The sequence below is a fragment of the Exserohilum turcica genome (assembly GCF_000359705.1).
Source record: "Exserohilum turcica Et28A unplaced genomic scaffold SETTUscaffold_8, whole genome shotgun sequence".
Classification (NCBI taxonomy): Eukaryota; Fungi; Ascomycota; class Dothideomycetes; order Pleosporales; family Pleosporaceae; genus Exserohilum; species Exserohilum turcicum.
In genome coordinates, this window is record NW_007360299.1 from 1,080,100 (window position 1) to 1,096,527 (window position 16,428).

Below are 16,428 nucleotides of genomic sequence, written 5' to 3' on the forward strand. Positions count from 1 at the left end.
GGATTGACTGCTAAACGGTAATAAAACCATGCCACGACACTCGGTCTCTTGCAACTACAAAACGCCGTTGCAGCAGAGAATGTAGTCGTCATCATCGGCTCCTGCTACACACCCACATGCATCATCATGTCGTCCAAACCTCAGCAGCACACCCAAGGCGACAAGAATACCTACACAGCCAGCACACTCACTCCAAGGCGTATCAGACCGCGCAGCAAACACACGGCAGAACAAGATTGCAGGTTCCCTCCCCCCTCTCATCCTTGCCTAGCACCATTCACCATGTTTTGGCTCAGCCCTACGTCCATGGAGCCAAATTTTCCACTCGGCTCTAGAAACTATACTCGCGTTTCGAAGCACCCCAAAGATGCCTATGTGGCATATGGGGATATGACATCACCCATGGAATTTCCCCAATCAGCCATGTTTTCCCGTACTTGGTGCTGTCCAAACTACGTATGTGGGTTTCAACTTTGCGTGCCATGGGGGGCTACTTAGTCGTTTGCTTACTCGCGTTGAGTTTGGCGTGCACCACACACACACACACACACTCCTCAATCGCTCACCTCGGTGTTTGCTAGCTAGCACGTCCGCATCCGCATCCGCATCCGCATCCGCATCCGCATCCCCATGTGCGCGCCATTAGCAGCGGGTGTCTGGACTCAACGACTGCTACTTAGCCGAACCTTGACGCGCGTCGGTACCGGGGGAAATGTGTAGTTCCAAGAGAGAGAGAGAGGGGGGGGGGAAGAGGAGATGGGAAGAAAGGAAGGGGCAAAAAAGGAAACACGATGACTACTGACTCTGCTAGTGGTGTCTTGGGATGGAAAAGGAGAGAAAGAGAGAGAGATAACAGCAGCTCACGAGTCATCGTTGCCCTCGCGCCAGTGGTACAGTAAGTAAGTTAGTAAGCTAGCTACATAGCTCCTCAGCTGCGCCTCCGCCTCATCCGGTCCGTTGATGACCTAGCCACAATCTGTAGTGCGACTAAGCCAGTACGCGTGCTGCAGTAGCAGTAGCAGTAGCAGCAGCAGCAGCAGCAGCAGAGAAAGGACATACCAAGACTACACTTGACAGGGAACGCATCATAGACATTCCAGGCAAACAAAAAAACGACGTAAATAGTGTCAAACCTTGATAGAACATGGACTATCACACTCACGACTGAAACTTGACACAGTGGTCTACAGATGCTTTGCATTGCACACTCCCGATGACCAGCGATGCGGGCGATGCCGCGAGCAAGATGGCATGGTTGGGAGATGAAGGAACAGAAAAGAGGGTGTGCAAGTGAAAAAGCTACTACTTACTTACTTACCCTCCGAGATAACGAAAAGTCTTTGACACGATGCGATATGTATAGGAACATGCTTTTCAGTGACCAAGCGTCAGGACTACCACCCGCCCCCACCCCCCCTTTTTTTTTGCGCCTCCATCGATCGATGATGGTAGGGCCGGGTGACTTGGATATATGGGATACGGGCACACCCATACGGGCACAGCATGCACACACATGAAGTGTCTTGGCGTATTGAAACGGTAGCGGGACAGAGGGCGTTTTGAACGTGCAGCGAACCACGACGACGATAGGACGGTCGATTTTTCTTTCTTCTTGCTTTCTTTCTTTGCCACGCGGGATGGTATCGATCAGGACGGGAAAAGAAGGAAAAGAGCGGAAAACAAAGAGAGACAAAGAGGGGAAAGTCAGCCGACTATGGGATGGGATGCAATAATAGTGGTGATGGTGGTCGAATTAGTAGCAGCAGCATGTCATGCGTGGTATACACGCTTGCATATTCCTGTTATGCCTTGAGCCAACCCCATGTTGCCCAGATAAAAAGGGCCGTAGCCAACACGATGAACAGGTGTTTACTCGATCGTTGGGCGATAACAAGAAGACTGCAAAATGTTGGCAGTGGGGGGGTCTAGACGCACATGGATGCAGTAGTATGTAGAAAAGCAGGTTCAGGATAGAATGGGAATAAGTGCAGGAAGCAAGGACGTTTTTTCTGCAGTGGGGCTTAACCTAGCTGGTAGGTAGCACCAGCACCAGCACTTGGGATTAGGTTTGGGCTGGGGCGCGGATGGGGGACTTGTTAAAACTCCCGAAGTGGGGGCGCGGCAACACATGTCAAGAGCGAGCGGATGGGTGGACGGGCGGACGGGCGGGCGGCGAGCAGCGGGCTATGGGACAGACAGGTAGCCAGGCGCGTTGGTCGCACTTGTGCTCGCCCGCCATCGACTCGATGGTATGCATAGAGAGACCTGATCGACTGACCACAAGGTTGATGGGTGTAGTGTGGTGAAAAATTCAGCATCGTCGATTGCGCGAGTGGGGAGGCAGAGAGTGAGAGGAAGATTTGCGCATCGTCGGTGCGGGTATGCCGGTGCACATGGTGTCAGAAGTCTAGACGAGCGGATATATGGGGTCAAGGGCTTATCGCGATGTGGTCAGGCTGATGGGGATACGGGAAAATCAGAGCCGCGATGGAACGAGTATGGTGTAGGGTTTAGGTGGAGTGGGTGCAGGTGCAGTACGAGAGACCTGGCACCATGCACATGGGATTTTTTTGGGCAGCGTGACCAAAGGGACGGAAGGGCGTGTACGTGCGCCGAGAGCGGGAAGGAGGCGGAGGAGAAGATGCGCAAAAGGAGAAAAAGGCCCCATGGTGTACGGGAGATCTTCGATGGGCGCTGGCTGCATCGTCGATGAGGGGGGTAGTGGTGGTGGTGGTTTGGACGAGCTCCGCGGACCAAGTGTCAGGGCGCGAAAAGAAAGGGCGCGGCTTGGCGGCCGCAAGGGGACTAGCGGGGATACGAGGGCGAGGTTGTGAGTGGAGGGCCATTTGCCGTGCCAACCCTAACAGCGAAGCGTGCACAGCTACGGAGCTCTGGTCTATCAGCTTGATCTGGTGCTGTCGAGCGAGGAACATGCCAGCTGCAACTCTCAGACACCGTTGAGACCCTATGACAGGATGCTGTCCATGCGTCCCGCGACCCAGTGCGAAAAGCACCATGGCTGTCGACCCGGTCCATGGCCATGCTGGCGGAGGGAGAGACAGGCGCGCATGCACGTGACGTCCAGGGCACGCCCGCTTCTGCCTGCTTCCCCCCCTACGCGTAGCATTGCGTGCATAATAGGTGTGGATAGAAAAGCCATGTCAATCTCGATACCCAGAACCTTAATTGGCAGAGCAGCAGTAGTGTAAACTGAACAGCTGCTACGCGTGCTGGCCAAACCCAGTTTGGGCCCTTAGTCTGCTGCTTGACTTGTCTGGGGGCGGCCCAAGCAGCCAACGACGGGCCGCGGAGGGCACCCAGTGACCTTGAGCGCTTGTCTCCTTTGAAGAGGGTGGTTTGCGATCTTTTCGATCTCTTCGATCTCTCGATTTCGCCATTTCCCCCAGGTCGGACTCCGAAAGCATGTTTGTTATATTGACTCGGTATAATCAGTGTGTGTGTGTGCTGCATGGCGCAGCGAAATTTCCCGCCAACGCTTGTTAATAGCAAAACCAAGGTGCATGACCGGAAAGAAGCAAGGTCCTTATCTGATGGCGAGCGAGATTAGAATTTCCGAAAGAAAGAAGAAATAACCTGAAAAGAGAGAAAGAGAGAAGAAGGAAAAAAATCACCATGCACCCACCCACAAGGCAGCGTAGCGAGTTGGGGGCCGCTCATCTTGCAGGGCCAGTACCCACCTGGGCCTGATCCATCTGTTCTGCGCATCGAGGGTAATCGGATTTTCACAATTCGCATACCCACAATTAATCCAAAGGGCGTGTGTGGCGATCAGGACCAGTTGCTTGCATATACGCCATGATTGTGCGTGCGCATCCCTCTAGCGCATGTCATCATGGAGCCTGGTCGTGTTGCCCTGTCTTTGGGCCCTCGCCTCCAGGTGCGACGACGACGACGACGACGGTGAGTGCCGTAGCACCGTGACATGACTGTGACTGCTCGGCCTTCAGCAGCAGTCTAGTGGATTATCGGCGACAAAGAGACCATGGCCGCTCGAACCGTATGCGTATAGCCTCGAAGCGTCGAGGTGTAGCGGCAATGGCTATTGAAACATGGGCAAAGGGGAGCTGCGCTCGGGGGAGAAACAATATGCACGCCACAGCTGCAAGGCAACGTACGCCATGGTCAAGAGGCTGCACCGCGATAGATTGGGGGAACGGTGGGGTCAGGGTGGTGCCCTTTGGTGGCGCGCGGCACAAACAGCGACAGGGCAGCTGGCAAGGCTGGCGGTTGGCGGCTGGCCTTGTTCTTGCAGCCGCGGCACACAGGCATGCTCTTGTTTCATCACGCCTTCATCCTGACGTGACTGCCCGCCCGCCATTGACGCAACTTGTTTGACGCGTCGATGCATGTTGGTGTCGAAACCAAAAAAATATCGCCCGCCTCCCTCACACACTATGGCCGTTGATGGCTAGTGTGCTCCGGTGATGCCTTTGCATGGGGCTTGGTCAACTTCCGAAAAAAGATGCTCGCTGCGCGTCTTGGCAGGTACAGACACACACACACACACACTCTCTCTCTCTCTCTCTTGCTGCACTTTGTTTATGGCTGCTCCACCAAGAACCGGTCGCTAGCTGCTTCGACTCGCTAGCCTGTCCGTGACTGACATCGCCGATCCCCTGTTAATATTCGCCGGCTCACGCGGCTGTCACAGTGCAATCTCCAGTGCAAAAAACAAATTTTTACTGCCTCGGGGCATTCCATATTGCTCTAGCTTCACATTGGCTATGCTATCCTACACGACGCTCGGGGGGTATCGTATTCTCAAATCATCAAACCACTCAGCGAATGCGCCGGAATACAGAGGGTGCAAAGGCCAGCTTCGGTTTTTTCCATGTTCCGCACGCTACGCCCTTCCTGTCCAGGTTCCCCTTGCCCACGCCCTCAAGACGTTGGCTTTGTTGGGCAGCGCCAAAATGCGCTGCAAGTCGCCTTTTCCTCTTGCCTGCCTTTCTCGTGCCTGCCTTTTCTTGCCATGCTCCTGTCTAACTCTCTCTCTCTCTCTCTATCATTCCATCTCTCTTGCTGTGGTCTATTGGCGCTTGAAAAACGGCGTCCTCTGATTTTTTTTGGTGCGATTGTTTCCAGGGCCGGGTACGCAGACGGCAATGTACGTGTTTGTAGTGGTGCATGTGACAGGATCCATGTCGACAACGGCGTAGGGTTGGCCAGTGCCATGGGCGTATATATATATATGTGTGTGTGTATGTGTACTTGCAACGAGCAGTGTGGGGCGGATGGGCGACAAGCCTCAGCCAGCGCTGTAGCCAGTCATTCTAGCGCAGTGGCTGCAGTAGTAGCGGTTGGTGCCAATTTGGTACATGTTGGCGAGGCACTCGCGGCGGCAGCGGCAGCACGACAGGGTAGCGGGCGAACTGAGGCCACTGCTCGAGGCCGACGAAGACGACGACGACGAGCAGTTGGAGGCATCCGACGAGGCGCTCGAGGCGCGGTGCTGGGGCTGCAGAGGGTCGGCGGCCGGGCGATGGGCAGCGTCTGTCTGCAGCTGCAGCACGCGCGAGGCATCCGCCGAGGCCGACATGAAGGACGGCGGCACGGGTCTGTAGGCCAGCAGCGGGTTGGTGGGGTCTGAGGGAGTGCAGGCCGAGTACTCGGACACGGGGCTCTGCGTGGGCGTCTCGACAGAGAAGTGGGCGGCCGGGACGATGCTGAAGTAGCAAAAGGGAGTAGAGGTGGAGAGGGCAGCGGGAGGAGCGTGATGTGCCGTCATGGTCTGCTGTGTGGATGTTCGCTGAGGATGACGGGGGGCGTGAATCAGCAGGCTGTAGAGGGATCGCAGTTGGCTATATGCTCCCCGGCCGTCGTTCGATGGCCGATCGGCCACTCGCAGCCCGGCCAGCTCGACGACGCCGGGCTCGGGGGGCGGCGAGTGATTGGCGTGTGGCTGGGGCGTGCGACTGCCTCCCCTGGCCGGCCGTGACTGCCTTGGGAGCGCGCTGCAACTGCCCAAAAAGGCGCGATCCAGGGTCGTGGTCTCGATCGCGGCTTCCCTTGCAGCCCGCCGCCCGAGCACCTGCACCACCTGCACCTGCACCAGCACCCACACACACACACCTGCGCCTGCCCCGCACCCAAAGCCAATCGTCGGACCCACGTCGCGCCCTCCACCTCCACCCACACCCGCTGCACACACACGCTCTGCACATCGCGATCGCACATGGCCAATTTGCCTTGTTGCATCGCCCGTCCCCAGCAACTGAAACCACGCTTTGCACGCTTGCACGCTTGGCCCAAAGTTGAACGCTGGGAGCAGCATGTACATGCAGGTCCACGTCGGCATGCAACCTCACAACAGCCATCATGGGGGGAGGGGGGGGGAAGAGAAGCAGAATCTCTCCGGAGGGCGAGGCAAGGTTTCGTCCGGCTGAGTCACCGGGGGCCAGCGTCGTTTGTTATCTTCTTGAAACGCAAGACCCGGGGGCCGACGGCAGCAGGGGACATGTGTCTTGCACCGTGGCACCTTTGATTAGGTGGTGGGGATGTTTCGGAGCATGGATTGCGGCAGCCACTGTGGGTGCTATGTCGAGAGGGCGTGAGCCATTACTGCGCGGGCGTGGTGTTACAAGGCGTGTACTAGCATTTGATATGGGAGCAGCGTATGTGTAGTGGTCTGGCGTGCTTTGTTGCTGCTAAGGCGGTGCTAAACGAGCAGGGGCCTCGCATGTCCAAAGTAGTTCCTTGCAACGTGACCTGGTGTTCACGGCCATGAATCTAGACCGCAAGCCAACGGTTCGGCCCGCTGAGACACCGACAATGGGCAACAAACGCTACGAGGAGCGTGGTCGTGGTCGCAGAAACCCGCGGTACATGATGGAAGCCATAGCTAGCACCAAATATGCCGCATGCAGAGGTCAGGAGAGATGGCGCGCGAGACGATGGGCCATGGCGAGAGGGCCGGCGGGCTGGGCACGCGGACAATTGGGTAGGCAGGCAGCGGATTGCGAGGGCCGCACGAGTCCGGAGGAGAGGGATGGGCCGGCATGTGTGTGTGTATGTATGTATGTACGTACATGCGTACATGCGTACATGTGCGGTCGGTGGTTGCGCAATCCGTGGGTTGCTGAGCAACGGCGGTGGAGGCTGTGCCAGGGGACGCCGACACAGTCACACACACACATACACAGTCAGCTGTAAGCAACGCACGAGGAACGTGTGAGAGCCACGTAGCCAAGCCGGCGCAGCACGGCGGCGGCGACGGGGGAGGGGGGGTGCGGCGGTGGCAGTGAGTGGGCAGTCGTCGTAGTCGTCGTCGTCGTCGTCGTCGTCGGCGTCGGACCAGCGCAACGGCAAACAAGAAAAGACGAGGGCGAGCGTGCACGGTGCCCTCCTCAGGGTTGGATGGATCGCCATCCACCCACGGTGCGTTGCATGGCTCAGGCCGAGACGCTCCCTTATGACTAGGCACATTGATGCCCATTCCAACCCACCCCAAGCCGAAACTGCACGGCGTCTTGTGGCAATCGCTCATTCGAGTGTGGAGCTGCCACCCTGTCTCGCAAGGGGCCAGGCTCGAAACCCATTCGATAGCAACGTGATCAAGTAGTAGACAAAGCAAATAAACTCGCAATCGCGTCTACTAAATCCCAGGCTTGTTTGTTTTGCAGCCACTCAGAAATCGCCGCGCAGCTCCAGCTCAGCAGCAAACAAGAGCAACATCTGGTTCGGATCTCTTACACGCAGCCGCTGAGGTGTGACGGGTCCCAACGTAGACCGCAATATTGGGCCACATGGCCAATCCCCGTTGGGACAATGCCGTTGCTTTTTCTCCTGCACCAGATAAAAAGCAAATCAAGCAGGTCGACATGGTTCTGGCTGCTCGGACATGCAACGTGGGACATTGCCCTTCCAAACCATGTGCACGGGACAAGTGTGTAGTTTGTCCGACTTTTTTTTTCCTCCAAGGGTTCCGTGGAAGGCCTACACAAGTGTTGCGGTGGGGTGAACAAGTAAGCATGGGAGCCTACTTTGCACGTCCACCTCGCCCTCATGCCACACCCGGCATCCGAGGCTCCGATTGTGGGGGCAGATCCACGGATTGCGGCGGAAAGCATGTACATGTAGGTAAGCTGTAAGCACAGCATCGGCGCGCCAAACACCCCCTCGCTCGCTGCAATTGACCGAGTCTCACTGTGTTTGTTGAAGAGGGGGTGGTGCAACCCTACAGGGCTTACGGCAACAGAGCGGTGTGGGCACGTGACCAAGTCGTGGGCTAGACTCGAATGCTTCCCCCCATGAGCTAGACAGCATCCATTGGTGGCGTCGATAGTGACGGTCATGTGCAGTGTGCTATATGGGAACATATACATAGTACGCACGTCTGCTGCAGCCTCTTGACCTTCTCTCCAAAGCTTCTGGCACGTCTTGTTCTGGCGCCCTGCGATAGTCCTCGATAATCGCGCAAAACGCGCCAGACCAGGGCGCAAAATGGCGATGTCGGCCGCAAAACAGCTGCACGGCTGGCTCAAAATGGACGTCTGTATCGAGGCCCCATGTGCGACGTCAAATCAACCCTGATAGCCACCCGCCGCCATCGTTTTTTTCTTCACCTACGCCCTTCTCCCCCAGTGCCAGTGTCGCCTTGCATTGAGTCGGTGCAAAAGGCGCTCCCCACGTCACTATCGCAGTAATCGTCACTGGCCCGCTGCGAAATACCGACACATTGCCCCACCACCAGGTCGACCCCTCCACTGCGCGCCTGCAAACTTCACTCCACCAACACCCAGTACACACATCTCTCTGCATAATGGGAAAGCCGCCGAATCTATACGCCTTCCAAGGCACCGCCGAGCTGGCTCCGAGCCTGCGCACCTATGTGCTCGATGCGCAGAATGCCGCGCTCGAGCGTCATCACGTCTTTCGTGTCGCCGTCTCCGGCGGCTCGCTGCCCAAAACGCTTGCGCAGGCGCTGCTAAAGGAGACGAATGGCGAAGGAAGAATCCAGTTCGACAAGTGGGAAATCTTCTACGCCGACGAGCGCGCCGTGCCCCTCGACCACGAAGACAGCAACCACCGGCTGGTCAAGGAGGAGCTCCTGGACAAGATACCCGCAGACTTGGGCACCCCCAAGGTCCACCCCATCGACGTCAAATACCTTGATGATGTGCAAGAGCTGGCCGACCAGTACGAAAAGACCCTGGTCAGCGTCTTTGCCGCGCGCGACAGCGTCAAACTGCCGCTCTTCGACCTGCTTCTCTTGGGCTGTGGACCGGACGGACACACGTGTAGCCTGTTCCCTGGCTCTGACCTTTTACGCGAAACCGAAGCCTGGGTCCTCCCCATCTCCGATTCTCCGAAGCCTCCACCGAAACGTATCACCATTTCACTCCCGGTCGCGCAACACGGACTTAAGATCGCCTTTGTTGCGACTGGCGCGGGAAAGAAGGACATTATGCGCAAGATATTCGATACCGACGAGGGCCAGCAGCTGCCGTGCGGCTTGGTCAATCTCAAGGGTGCAGATCGCGTAAGCTGGTTTGTCGACTATGCTGCTATCGAGGGAGTCGCCTTCCCAGCTCGCCGTGGCAGCTTGTGAGCAGACATGGGGCCGAACGAGGCACCTGCTCCCACTCTATGGCTACGGTCCTTCGATCATCAAATGCGGGTAGCCCGGCCTTACCAAAGAGGATATGCGGCGGTGCTTTGGCGAAAAGGGGAATCCGCCGTGCAATAGTTGGGAGAACCGCATCACGAAGTAAGCATTGTGTCAGGCAGTCAGCTTAGGTACAATTAGATCACGAACCTTTTACGAATCATTCATGTAATCTCAGGCCATGCTCATCCCTAACAGCTATCGATAACCCGCACAGGCCATTTCGGGCATAGCGCCATGTGCCCCGAGCTTTGGCCTGTAAACACCGTGACACCTCATGTCTCGTGTTAGCACATTCCTTTGACACCACCAGCTCAGCTCAGCCCATCCGCGACAGTGTCGTTTTTCCCCCAAGATGACTGCTAAGCCTGCCTCGCAAATAGGAAGAATCAGCGCTGCGCCTCCACGATCCCGGGTAATTGCTACATAATATCGCCCTTGTGACATGGTAAGACCTAACAGCTGGCAGAATCTTGGGGCCGTCATTTCCGCTGAAGGCGATCAGAATACGACACACCACCATGTAACTGGTATAACGCGTCCTCAGCTGAGCAGACCGCAGCCGCCGCAATGTGATGCGGACGGCGGAAAGCCCCGCAGCTTGCTGTGTGTACATTCATTGTCAACACCCCCTAAATGCACTAAACTAACTGCTACCCTGCACACAGTCCTCAGCCTGGTCAGCACAGGTACAATACGCGTTCGAGTATCCTTCCAGAACCTTCTGGTCTGGATTCGAATGCGGTGAATACGGGAAACACGTCAAGTGACGCCCAGGCACCGCCAAACGCTGCATCCCCGGCGCAAGAAGGACACGCTCCAGCCCCGGCGACTGGGCGGCCTCGTCTACGATCAATGTACCAAAATGGCACCCCTTCGACTCAACTGGCTGCTCCCAACGACAAGGCCGGATCACGCTCTATGCGTCCGCCCGCTGCAGTAAGCAAGCCCGCTGAGCCCCCAAAGGTCGGGCTGGGTCGATCTCAATCGCTGCGGAAGCCAGCGTCGACATCCCAGACTGCTCAGCCATCAAGACTGGGTGGTCACGCTCGCACACAGTCGACTAGCACTATATCAGCCGCACGACGGGATCCTGCCAAATCTAACCTGGACCGCCCAAAATCCCTGTTGGCAGCGCCAGGCCGTGGCTCAAAGGCCAGCACTGCATTTGCAGATGCACTACCCAGCACAGCCAAAACCTCAGCCAGAACTACAGGGTTGGGACGCGCAATAAGTACTAGAGCAAGGCCAGAGGCATTAGCTGGCGCCACGGGCAGTGCTGCGGTGCCCAAGACAGAAGAGCAGGTTGCGGCTCCGCCAAAGCGGAAAGAGTCTGCAGTAGAGGAACCCAAAAAGACCAGCCGACCAGCTTTCAGCACTCTTCAGCAACACTTTACACCACGGAAAACGGGCAAAGCCCCTACCTCGACGTTCATCAACCCCGCTCCCCAGCCTGCATCCCATTCGATTCCTCCAGAGATAGCCTCTCTCCAGTCGGAACTACTGCAACTCCATCTCTTGCATCAGACTTCTGCACATGTAAGCCGGCATTGGGAGCAGAGCGCAAAGCGTGCTTTACACACAAAGTTCAACGAGGTGGCCAGTTTATATCAGGTCATGCTCGAAAATGAGCGCGCTGGCCAAGAACAAAAGAACCTCCAATCGTTGCTTGAATGGAGCACTGGCGACTCGACTGCAGGCCTGGTCGAACATGTTCAAATTCTCTCGGAGCCGCTCCACGAGCTTCCTTCGTTAGTTGAGCCAGGTGGACGTTTACAGCGTCTTGTGGTAGATTTCGAGCAATGGATGCAGTGGGTTCAGGAAATACGGTCCGTTCGGAGTGGCCATGCTGGGGGAAACGCGGCCCTTGGAACTATCGAGGGCCTGGGAGATTCTTGGGAGGCCGAGACGGCGGCGCTGATGCGAAAGTTGACGGTGTTTGCTCGCGATTTGGAAAGGCTGGCGCCTCCGACGCCCGGTTCCAGCATTGCATCCATGGTCGATGCATGCACGTCCATCTTGCAGGGAATTCTGGATGAGCTGCAGACGATGCAGAAGATTGAAAGGGAGGTGGTTGCGAGGGAGAAGCTTTGGGTTGAAGATCGTCTTCGAGTGATCGCGCGGGATGTTGGGATGCACGTAATAGATGGTGGAGGTGACACGGCGGCTTGGCGCGAGTAGGACGGTGAATGGCCAGCCGCAGCTGCATGCAACTCTCCTTCACCGGTGGAAAAGTTACATTGACTTCACGCACACCTGTTTGGTCCTGGCACTCTTCTGTTCCGGGACGAATGCGACTTTGGAGTATTAAAACACTGGAGGCCTAAAACATGGTAATTACTCGAGCAAACAGCGACAGGAGCCAGCATCTGTGGGGATCCATACAAGCGCGGGTGGGCGTTGTATCTGACCGGGGTCTTCGCCCAAGGAAGCCTGATGATCATGACATTGCTGTGCCGTACGGCCGTAGCTGATTATGATTTGTACTGCATCAGCCATAGCACGGCCCAATATGCCTCACATGCGCAGTGTGCTGGCTGCATACAGGTTACAGCACATCAACAGCAAACATCCGGGTATAACTAACTGCGTGTTGCAAGAGGGTCGCCCCTGAGGCTGCAAGATTCGCGGCATCCCGGCCTTTACAGGAATGCACAGGGGCCCAAGGCCCAGGGTATGCCATGTTTCGGTATCGCTTCCGTACATGGCATGACCAGGGCTCGCGAGGACCTTGTACGATTCCGACTGACTAACCCGCGCTAATCTCGTAGAAGGTAGCACTCATCATTACCAACAATTATCCATCCGTCTTACTCAGCAGTCCTCCCCCACACGACATGATGTCTTTGTGTGCAGGAATTGCCTTTGCGGGCATTTCACACCTCTCCAAACTCCCCTCGCCTCTGTCGGCACGGTGCTGCCGAGGATTCTGCACTCGAAGCAGTACACCAGCCCTCGTTCCTTGAATTAGCCCGCACACCAAAGCCCTTTTGTCCTTTTTCTCTGCTAGCCTCGTTTGCTCAGACTTGGCTTTCCTTTGCCCCGAATTTTCCGAGTGCAAACAGGATCAGATACGGTTGTGGCGCTGGCCAAGTGTTGGTCTACTGCTGCGGCCCTTTGTGTACATGGACGCTTCACAGTCCTGACCTCCACTTCAGTTGATACGTCACACTGAATACACCACTGCCTGCTTGATGTGCGTTACAGTTTGATTATTTACATGTATTCTCATTGCAATACTTGAATTATCCCGGACAGAGGTTCTATGCCCAAGCATCCTGTACGGCTGCCAAGTCGACGCACATCACTTCTCGCCTTTTTGAAACCCCATTTTTTACAAGGTTCACCTCTGTTAGTAATCTCTCGGCGCTTGCATGGCCTGGGAGAGGCTGACTACAGTCTTTGAAATCCATCACCGCTAATATTGCCCAAAAAGCAATTCACGGGCGCGAATGGCACGAGGCCGTGTCAAGAGAAGGTCAGGACCAGGATTCACGGCCGGCTCGCTAGGTGGGGAAGTGGCGTTTAGTTGAGGAATTCGCGAATAGATTGTTGAGGGCTCTGTAATCGTTTCAGCGACTAGTATGGATGAGCGAGCTGCCATTCTGTCACTGGGATAGAACGAACACCACACGGATAGTAATCATGTCCAAGCTCGCAAAGCCTATACCGAAAAGAGACGGTTGTACCTGTATGAAAGCCTTGAGTACCTGGCCTAGGCCGATGCTCAAAAACCTCGATGAGAGAGTGAGATCTGCGTTTCGACCCATGCAGCAGTTCGAGTGCTTGCGGCGGAGGCCAACACTGAGAGGAACTGGAAGTGATGGGATCTGCTGAAACGATATATGAGGAAGTGAGAAGCGGCGGCAGGATTGGATAGCCTGGAGTAGGCCCGTCGTGAGCATACAAGCCGGATTGTGGCGGGAGCGGGGAAAGCTGCCGGACAAGGGAGGCCGTGAGGGTCGAACCGCGCCGCTTGGAATCAACTTGACGACATTCTTCGTTCTCCCATTGTCGTTTTGTTCCTGCACGAGACTCCATGGATGCAACTACCCTTCTATGAACTGACGCCAGTGTCTGCAGTAGGGTCAGTAACTTGTTGTCCACCTCACTGCAAGGGCCAGGTATGCTCAAATTCACGTTCGTTAATACGCAAGCTTGTTACAGATCTGAGTTTGTTCGTCGATAGACTCAAAGATCTAACGCGAACAGAGCAACGAGGCTCGTACAGGGTAAGTGGGCTGACAGAGGCCTATACTTGTTATTCAAGTAATGTCAGCATCTGCCAGAGCCATGACAATGCTGATATGATGCAATAGCCGCCCGAGTCTAGCCATCCTAAGTTTGAGGAGTCACTGCAATGGGCTCTAGATCTCGTGCATGAGAGTAATCTCCGACTGCAGGAGCACGTAGAGCAAAGATCGTCGCGCAGCCCAAGATCACAAACTCCACCCGACGACTCGCCAAATATGCGAAGATCCCAGCACTACCTTGAGGAACGCGAAGAGCAATCTCCACCGACAAGGCATCACCCACTTCACCAAGATTATGGCCAATTCCTGCGCTCTAATGCCCCGTCGGAGGATCTCAGAAGGAATCCGTATGGCATGGTGGCCACAATTGTCGGAAACTCACCACACCAGACCACAATGCCTTCTGGGAACGTCTATATACCTCCACAGTCACCTCCAATACAAGCTCCGCAGTCTATACATTCGAAGCTACTGCCTTCGCCATCCTCACTGAACTTTTCAAGCTCCCAAAGCTTGCCTTCGATGACTCCACCTATCACGACTGCCCATCCTTCCGCACACAGTACTCTGTTACAGGACCTGCAACACCAAGTCACCGTCAAGACATTGGAATTCCGAACCCTCCAGCGCGAATACGACAATCTGCTGCAGAAGCTAGAGCGCCAGAAAACCAAGTGCGCGACGCTCGAAAAGAAGTTTGAAGTAACCGATGTGGAAATCAACACCCTGACAGACGAGAAGGAAAAGCTCCAAGCCCAAGTCGCAACCATGGAGGGCCAGGTAGAGGAGCTACAGCAGAGCCGCGACGAAGCCCGACGGCAGCTGATTGCCAACGGAGCCCAATACATGCGCATCATGGAAATGGCCAACAGACTGCAAACACAGAGCGCAGAAGACAAGAAGAAATGGGAAGCCGAGAAGACGGAGCTCGAGCAACGCATCCGTGTGCTAGAAGAAGCCATGGTGACAGGTGCCGAACACCGCACTCCCACACCAGCAGCACCAGGTACAGATACGCCTGCAGCCTCTTCCTCGCAAACCGAAACCATCAACGTCCTCCGCGCAGAAGTCGGCCGTCTGCGCTCCCGCACTCAAACCCTCGAAAGCGCCGTCCAGACGATGCGTCGCGAAAGCATTTCAATCCAGACCGCTGCACGTCAACTTGTCGATTCTAGCGACAAGATTGAGGAAGTGGCACTGCGGACATCATAAACAAGGAAGGGAAGGGAAAGGAAAGAGAAACAGAAAGAATGTGGGGAGTTGCCGTGGTAGGATGAATGCGAATAAAGAAAGACTCTATGTAGTTTCCGGTGTGCGTAATTAGGGGGGAAGAGGAGGAAGAGGCAATACATTTTCTTTCTTTTCGACACACACACACACACACACACATACATACACGTAGTTATGCAACTCACACTCTCTACATTATATCTCTCTTCCTTTTTTTCCAAAATTTACTAATATACTCTTACCCATTTCCAAGTTTAAAAAAAAACTTAGTTACAACAAGCTCTTTTCTAATCATATATATTGAAAAAAAATCCAGTAAGCTGGTATAGTTGCTGCCTTTCTCTCCCTTTCTCCCTCTGTCTCTATTTTTTTTTCCATTTCTCACTCAACTCTAGACTAGACCAGGTTCGAAGGAAATAGATGACAATGCTATTACAACAGTCATCTTCTTCACAGGCAGCGTGAAATCAAATTAATCTACCTTTGTAACGGTTTGTTGTGGTACGTAGGCTTACTATGCGGAATATGGATACACAACTATATACGTACTTACACCATGTTGGTAAATGCTCTAAAGAATAAGGAAAAATAAAGGGGCCAGAGCACAGGACAATTAAGCTGCGCTATTCTCTTACGTGATTCATACCCAAGTACCCTATTCGCCGCTTAGAAGAGCACTACAGTGCCCGTGCACCAGATGAGCACCATCGCCAGTTGAGCACCCCCAACAACTTAATATAGTCAACAAGATGAGGCTGTAGAGCCACCACAAATCGTAATAAAATTGCGCAAAGCTAGGATTATACTATATACAGGCCTACGAAAGTTTTGACTTATTCAGAAATTTTTTTGGAGGGCGTTATCAGTCGTTGCCGTCGACTACGCGGTGGAGCAGCTCGTGCAACCCTTGCGGCTCCCACCACAGCTGGAGCAACACCACCACACTTTTGACGCTTTGTAGCTGGCTTATGAGGTTTTGACGCTTTGCGCTTACCCGATTGGGGCAATTGTATAGCTTTGGCAGCGTCGCGGAGGCTTCTACGATGCTCTCTTTCGGCTTTCTCTGCAGCCTTCCGCTTTCTGGTCTCCTCCCAACCCTTCTCCCGCTCAACACGGGCTGCTTTTTGAAGTTGAAGCTGGCAATCGCGAGCTGCCTTCTTGATCTTGGCTTGCTCGGCTTTTTGAAGCTTTTCAAGCTCGGCTTGTTGTTGTTGTTGTATCTTGTTATCCTGAACTCGTTTGACGCTTGTTGGTGACCACCAAAACAGCTCCACCATAATACTCAGGATGATCCTTAAAGCTTGTAGAGGAATAGGG

General features: G+C 54.9%; 4 protein-coding genes across 4 annotated transcripts; 3 read left to right on the top strand and 1 right to left on the bottom strand.

Annotated features, from left to right (window-relative positions):
* Positions 1-5,269: 5,269 nt before the first annotated feature.
* SETTUDRAFT_99308 (uncharacterized protein) lies at positions 5,270-5,749 on the bottom strand (the record flags this gene model as incomplete). The annotated part of the gene is made up of 1 exon (XM_008032761.1): positions 5,270-5,749. The coding sequence occupies one exon, from the start codon at positions 5,747-5,749 to the stop codon at positions 5,270-5,272; it is 480 nt and encodes a 159-aa protein (XP_008030952.1).
* Positions 5,750-8,782: 3,033 nt separating this feature from the next.
* SETTUDRAFT_35339 (uncharacterized protein) lies at positions 8,783-9,571 on the top strand (the record flags this gene model as incomplete). Its single annotated transcript, XM_008032489.1, has 1 exon — positions 8,783-9,571. The coding sequence occupies one exon, from the start codon at positions 8,783-8,785 to the stop codon at positions 9,569-9,571; it is 789 nt and encodes a 262-aa protein (XP_008030680.1).
* A 387-nt stretch (positions 9,572-9,958) lies between these two features.
* On the top strand, positions 9,959-11,809 carry SETTUDRAFT_143068 (uncharacterized protein; the record flags this gene model as incomplete). The annotated part of the gene is made up of 4 exons (XM_008032762.1): positions 9,959-10,043; positions 10,098-10,234; positions 10,297-10,912; positions 10,952-11,809. The coding sequence occupies exons 1-4, from the start codon at positions 9,984-9,986 to the stop codon at positions 11,807-11,809; spliced, it is 1,671 nt and encodes a 556-aa protein (XP_008030953.1). The 5' UTR covers positions 9,959-9,983.
* Positions 11,810-13,671: 1,862 nt separating this feature from the next.
* SETTUDRAFT_35341 (uncharacterized protein) lies at positions 13,672-15,093 on the top strand (the record flags this gene model as incomplete). The annotated part of the gene is made up of 2 exons (XM_008032490.1): positions 13,672-13,860; positions 13,948-15,093. 2 exons carry the CDS (start codon positions 13,672-13,674, stop codon positions 15,091-15,093), a joined length of 1,335 nt encoding a protein of 444 aa, XP_008030681.1.
* Between the last annotated feature and the right edge of the window lie 1,335 nt (positions 15,094-16,428).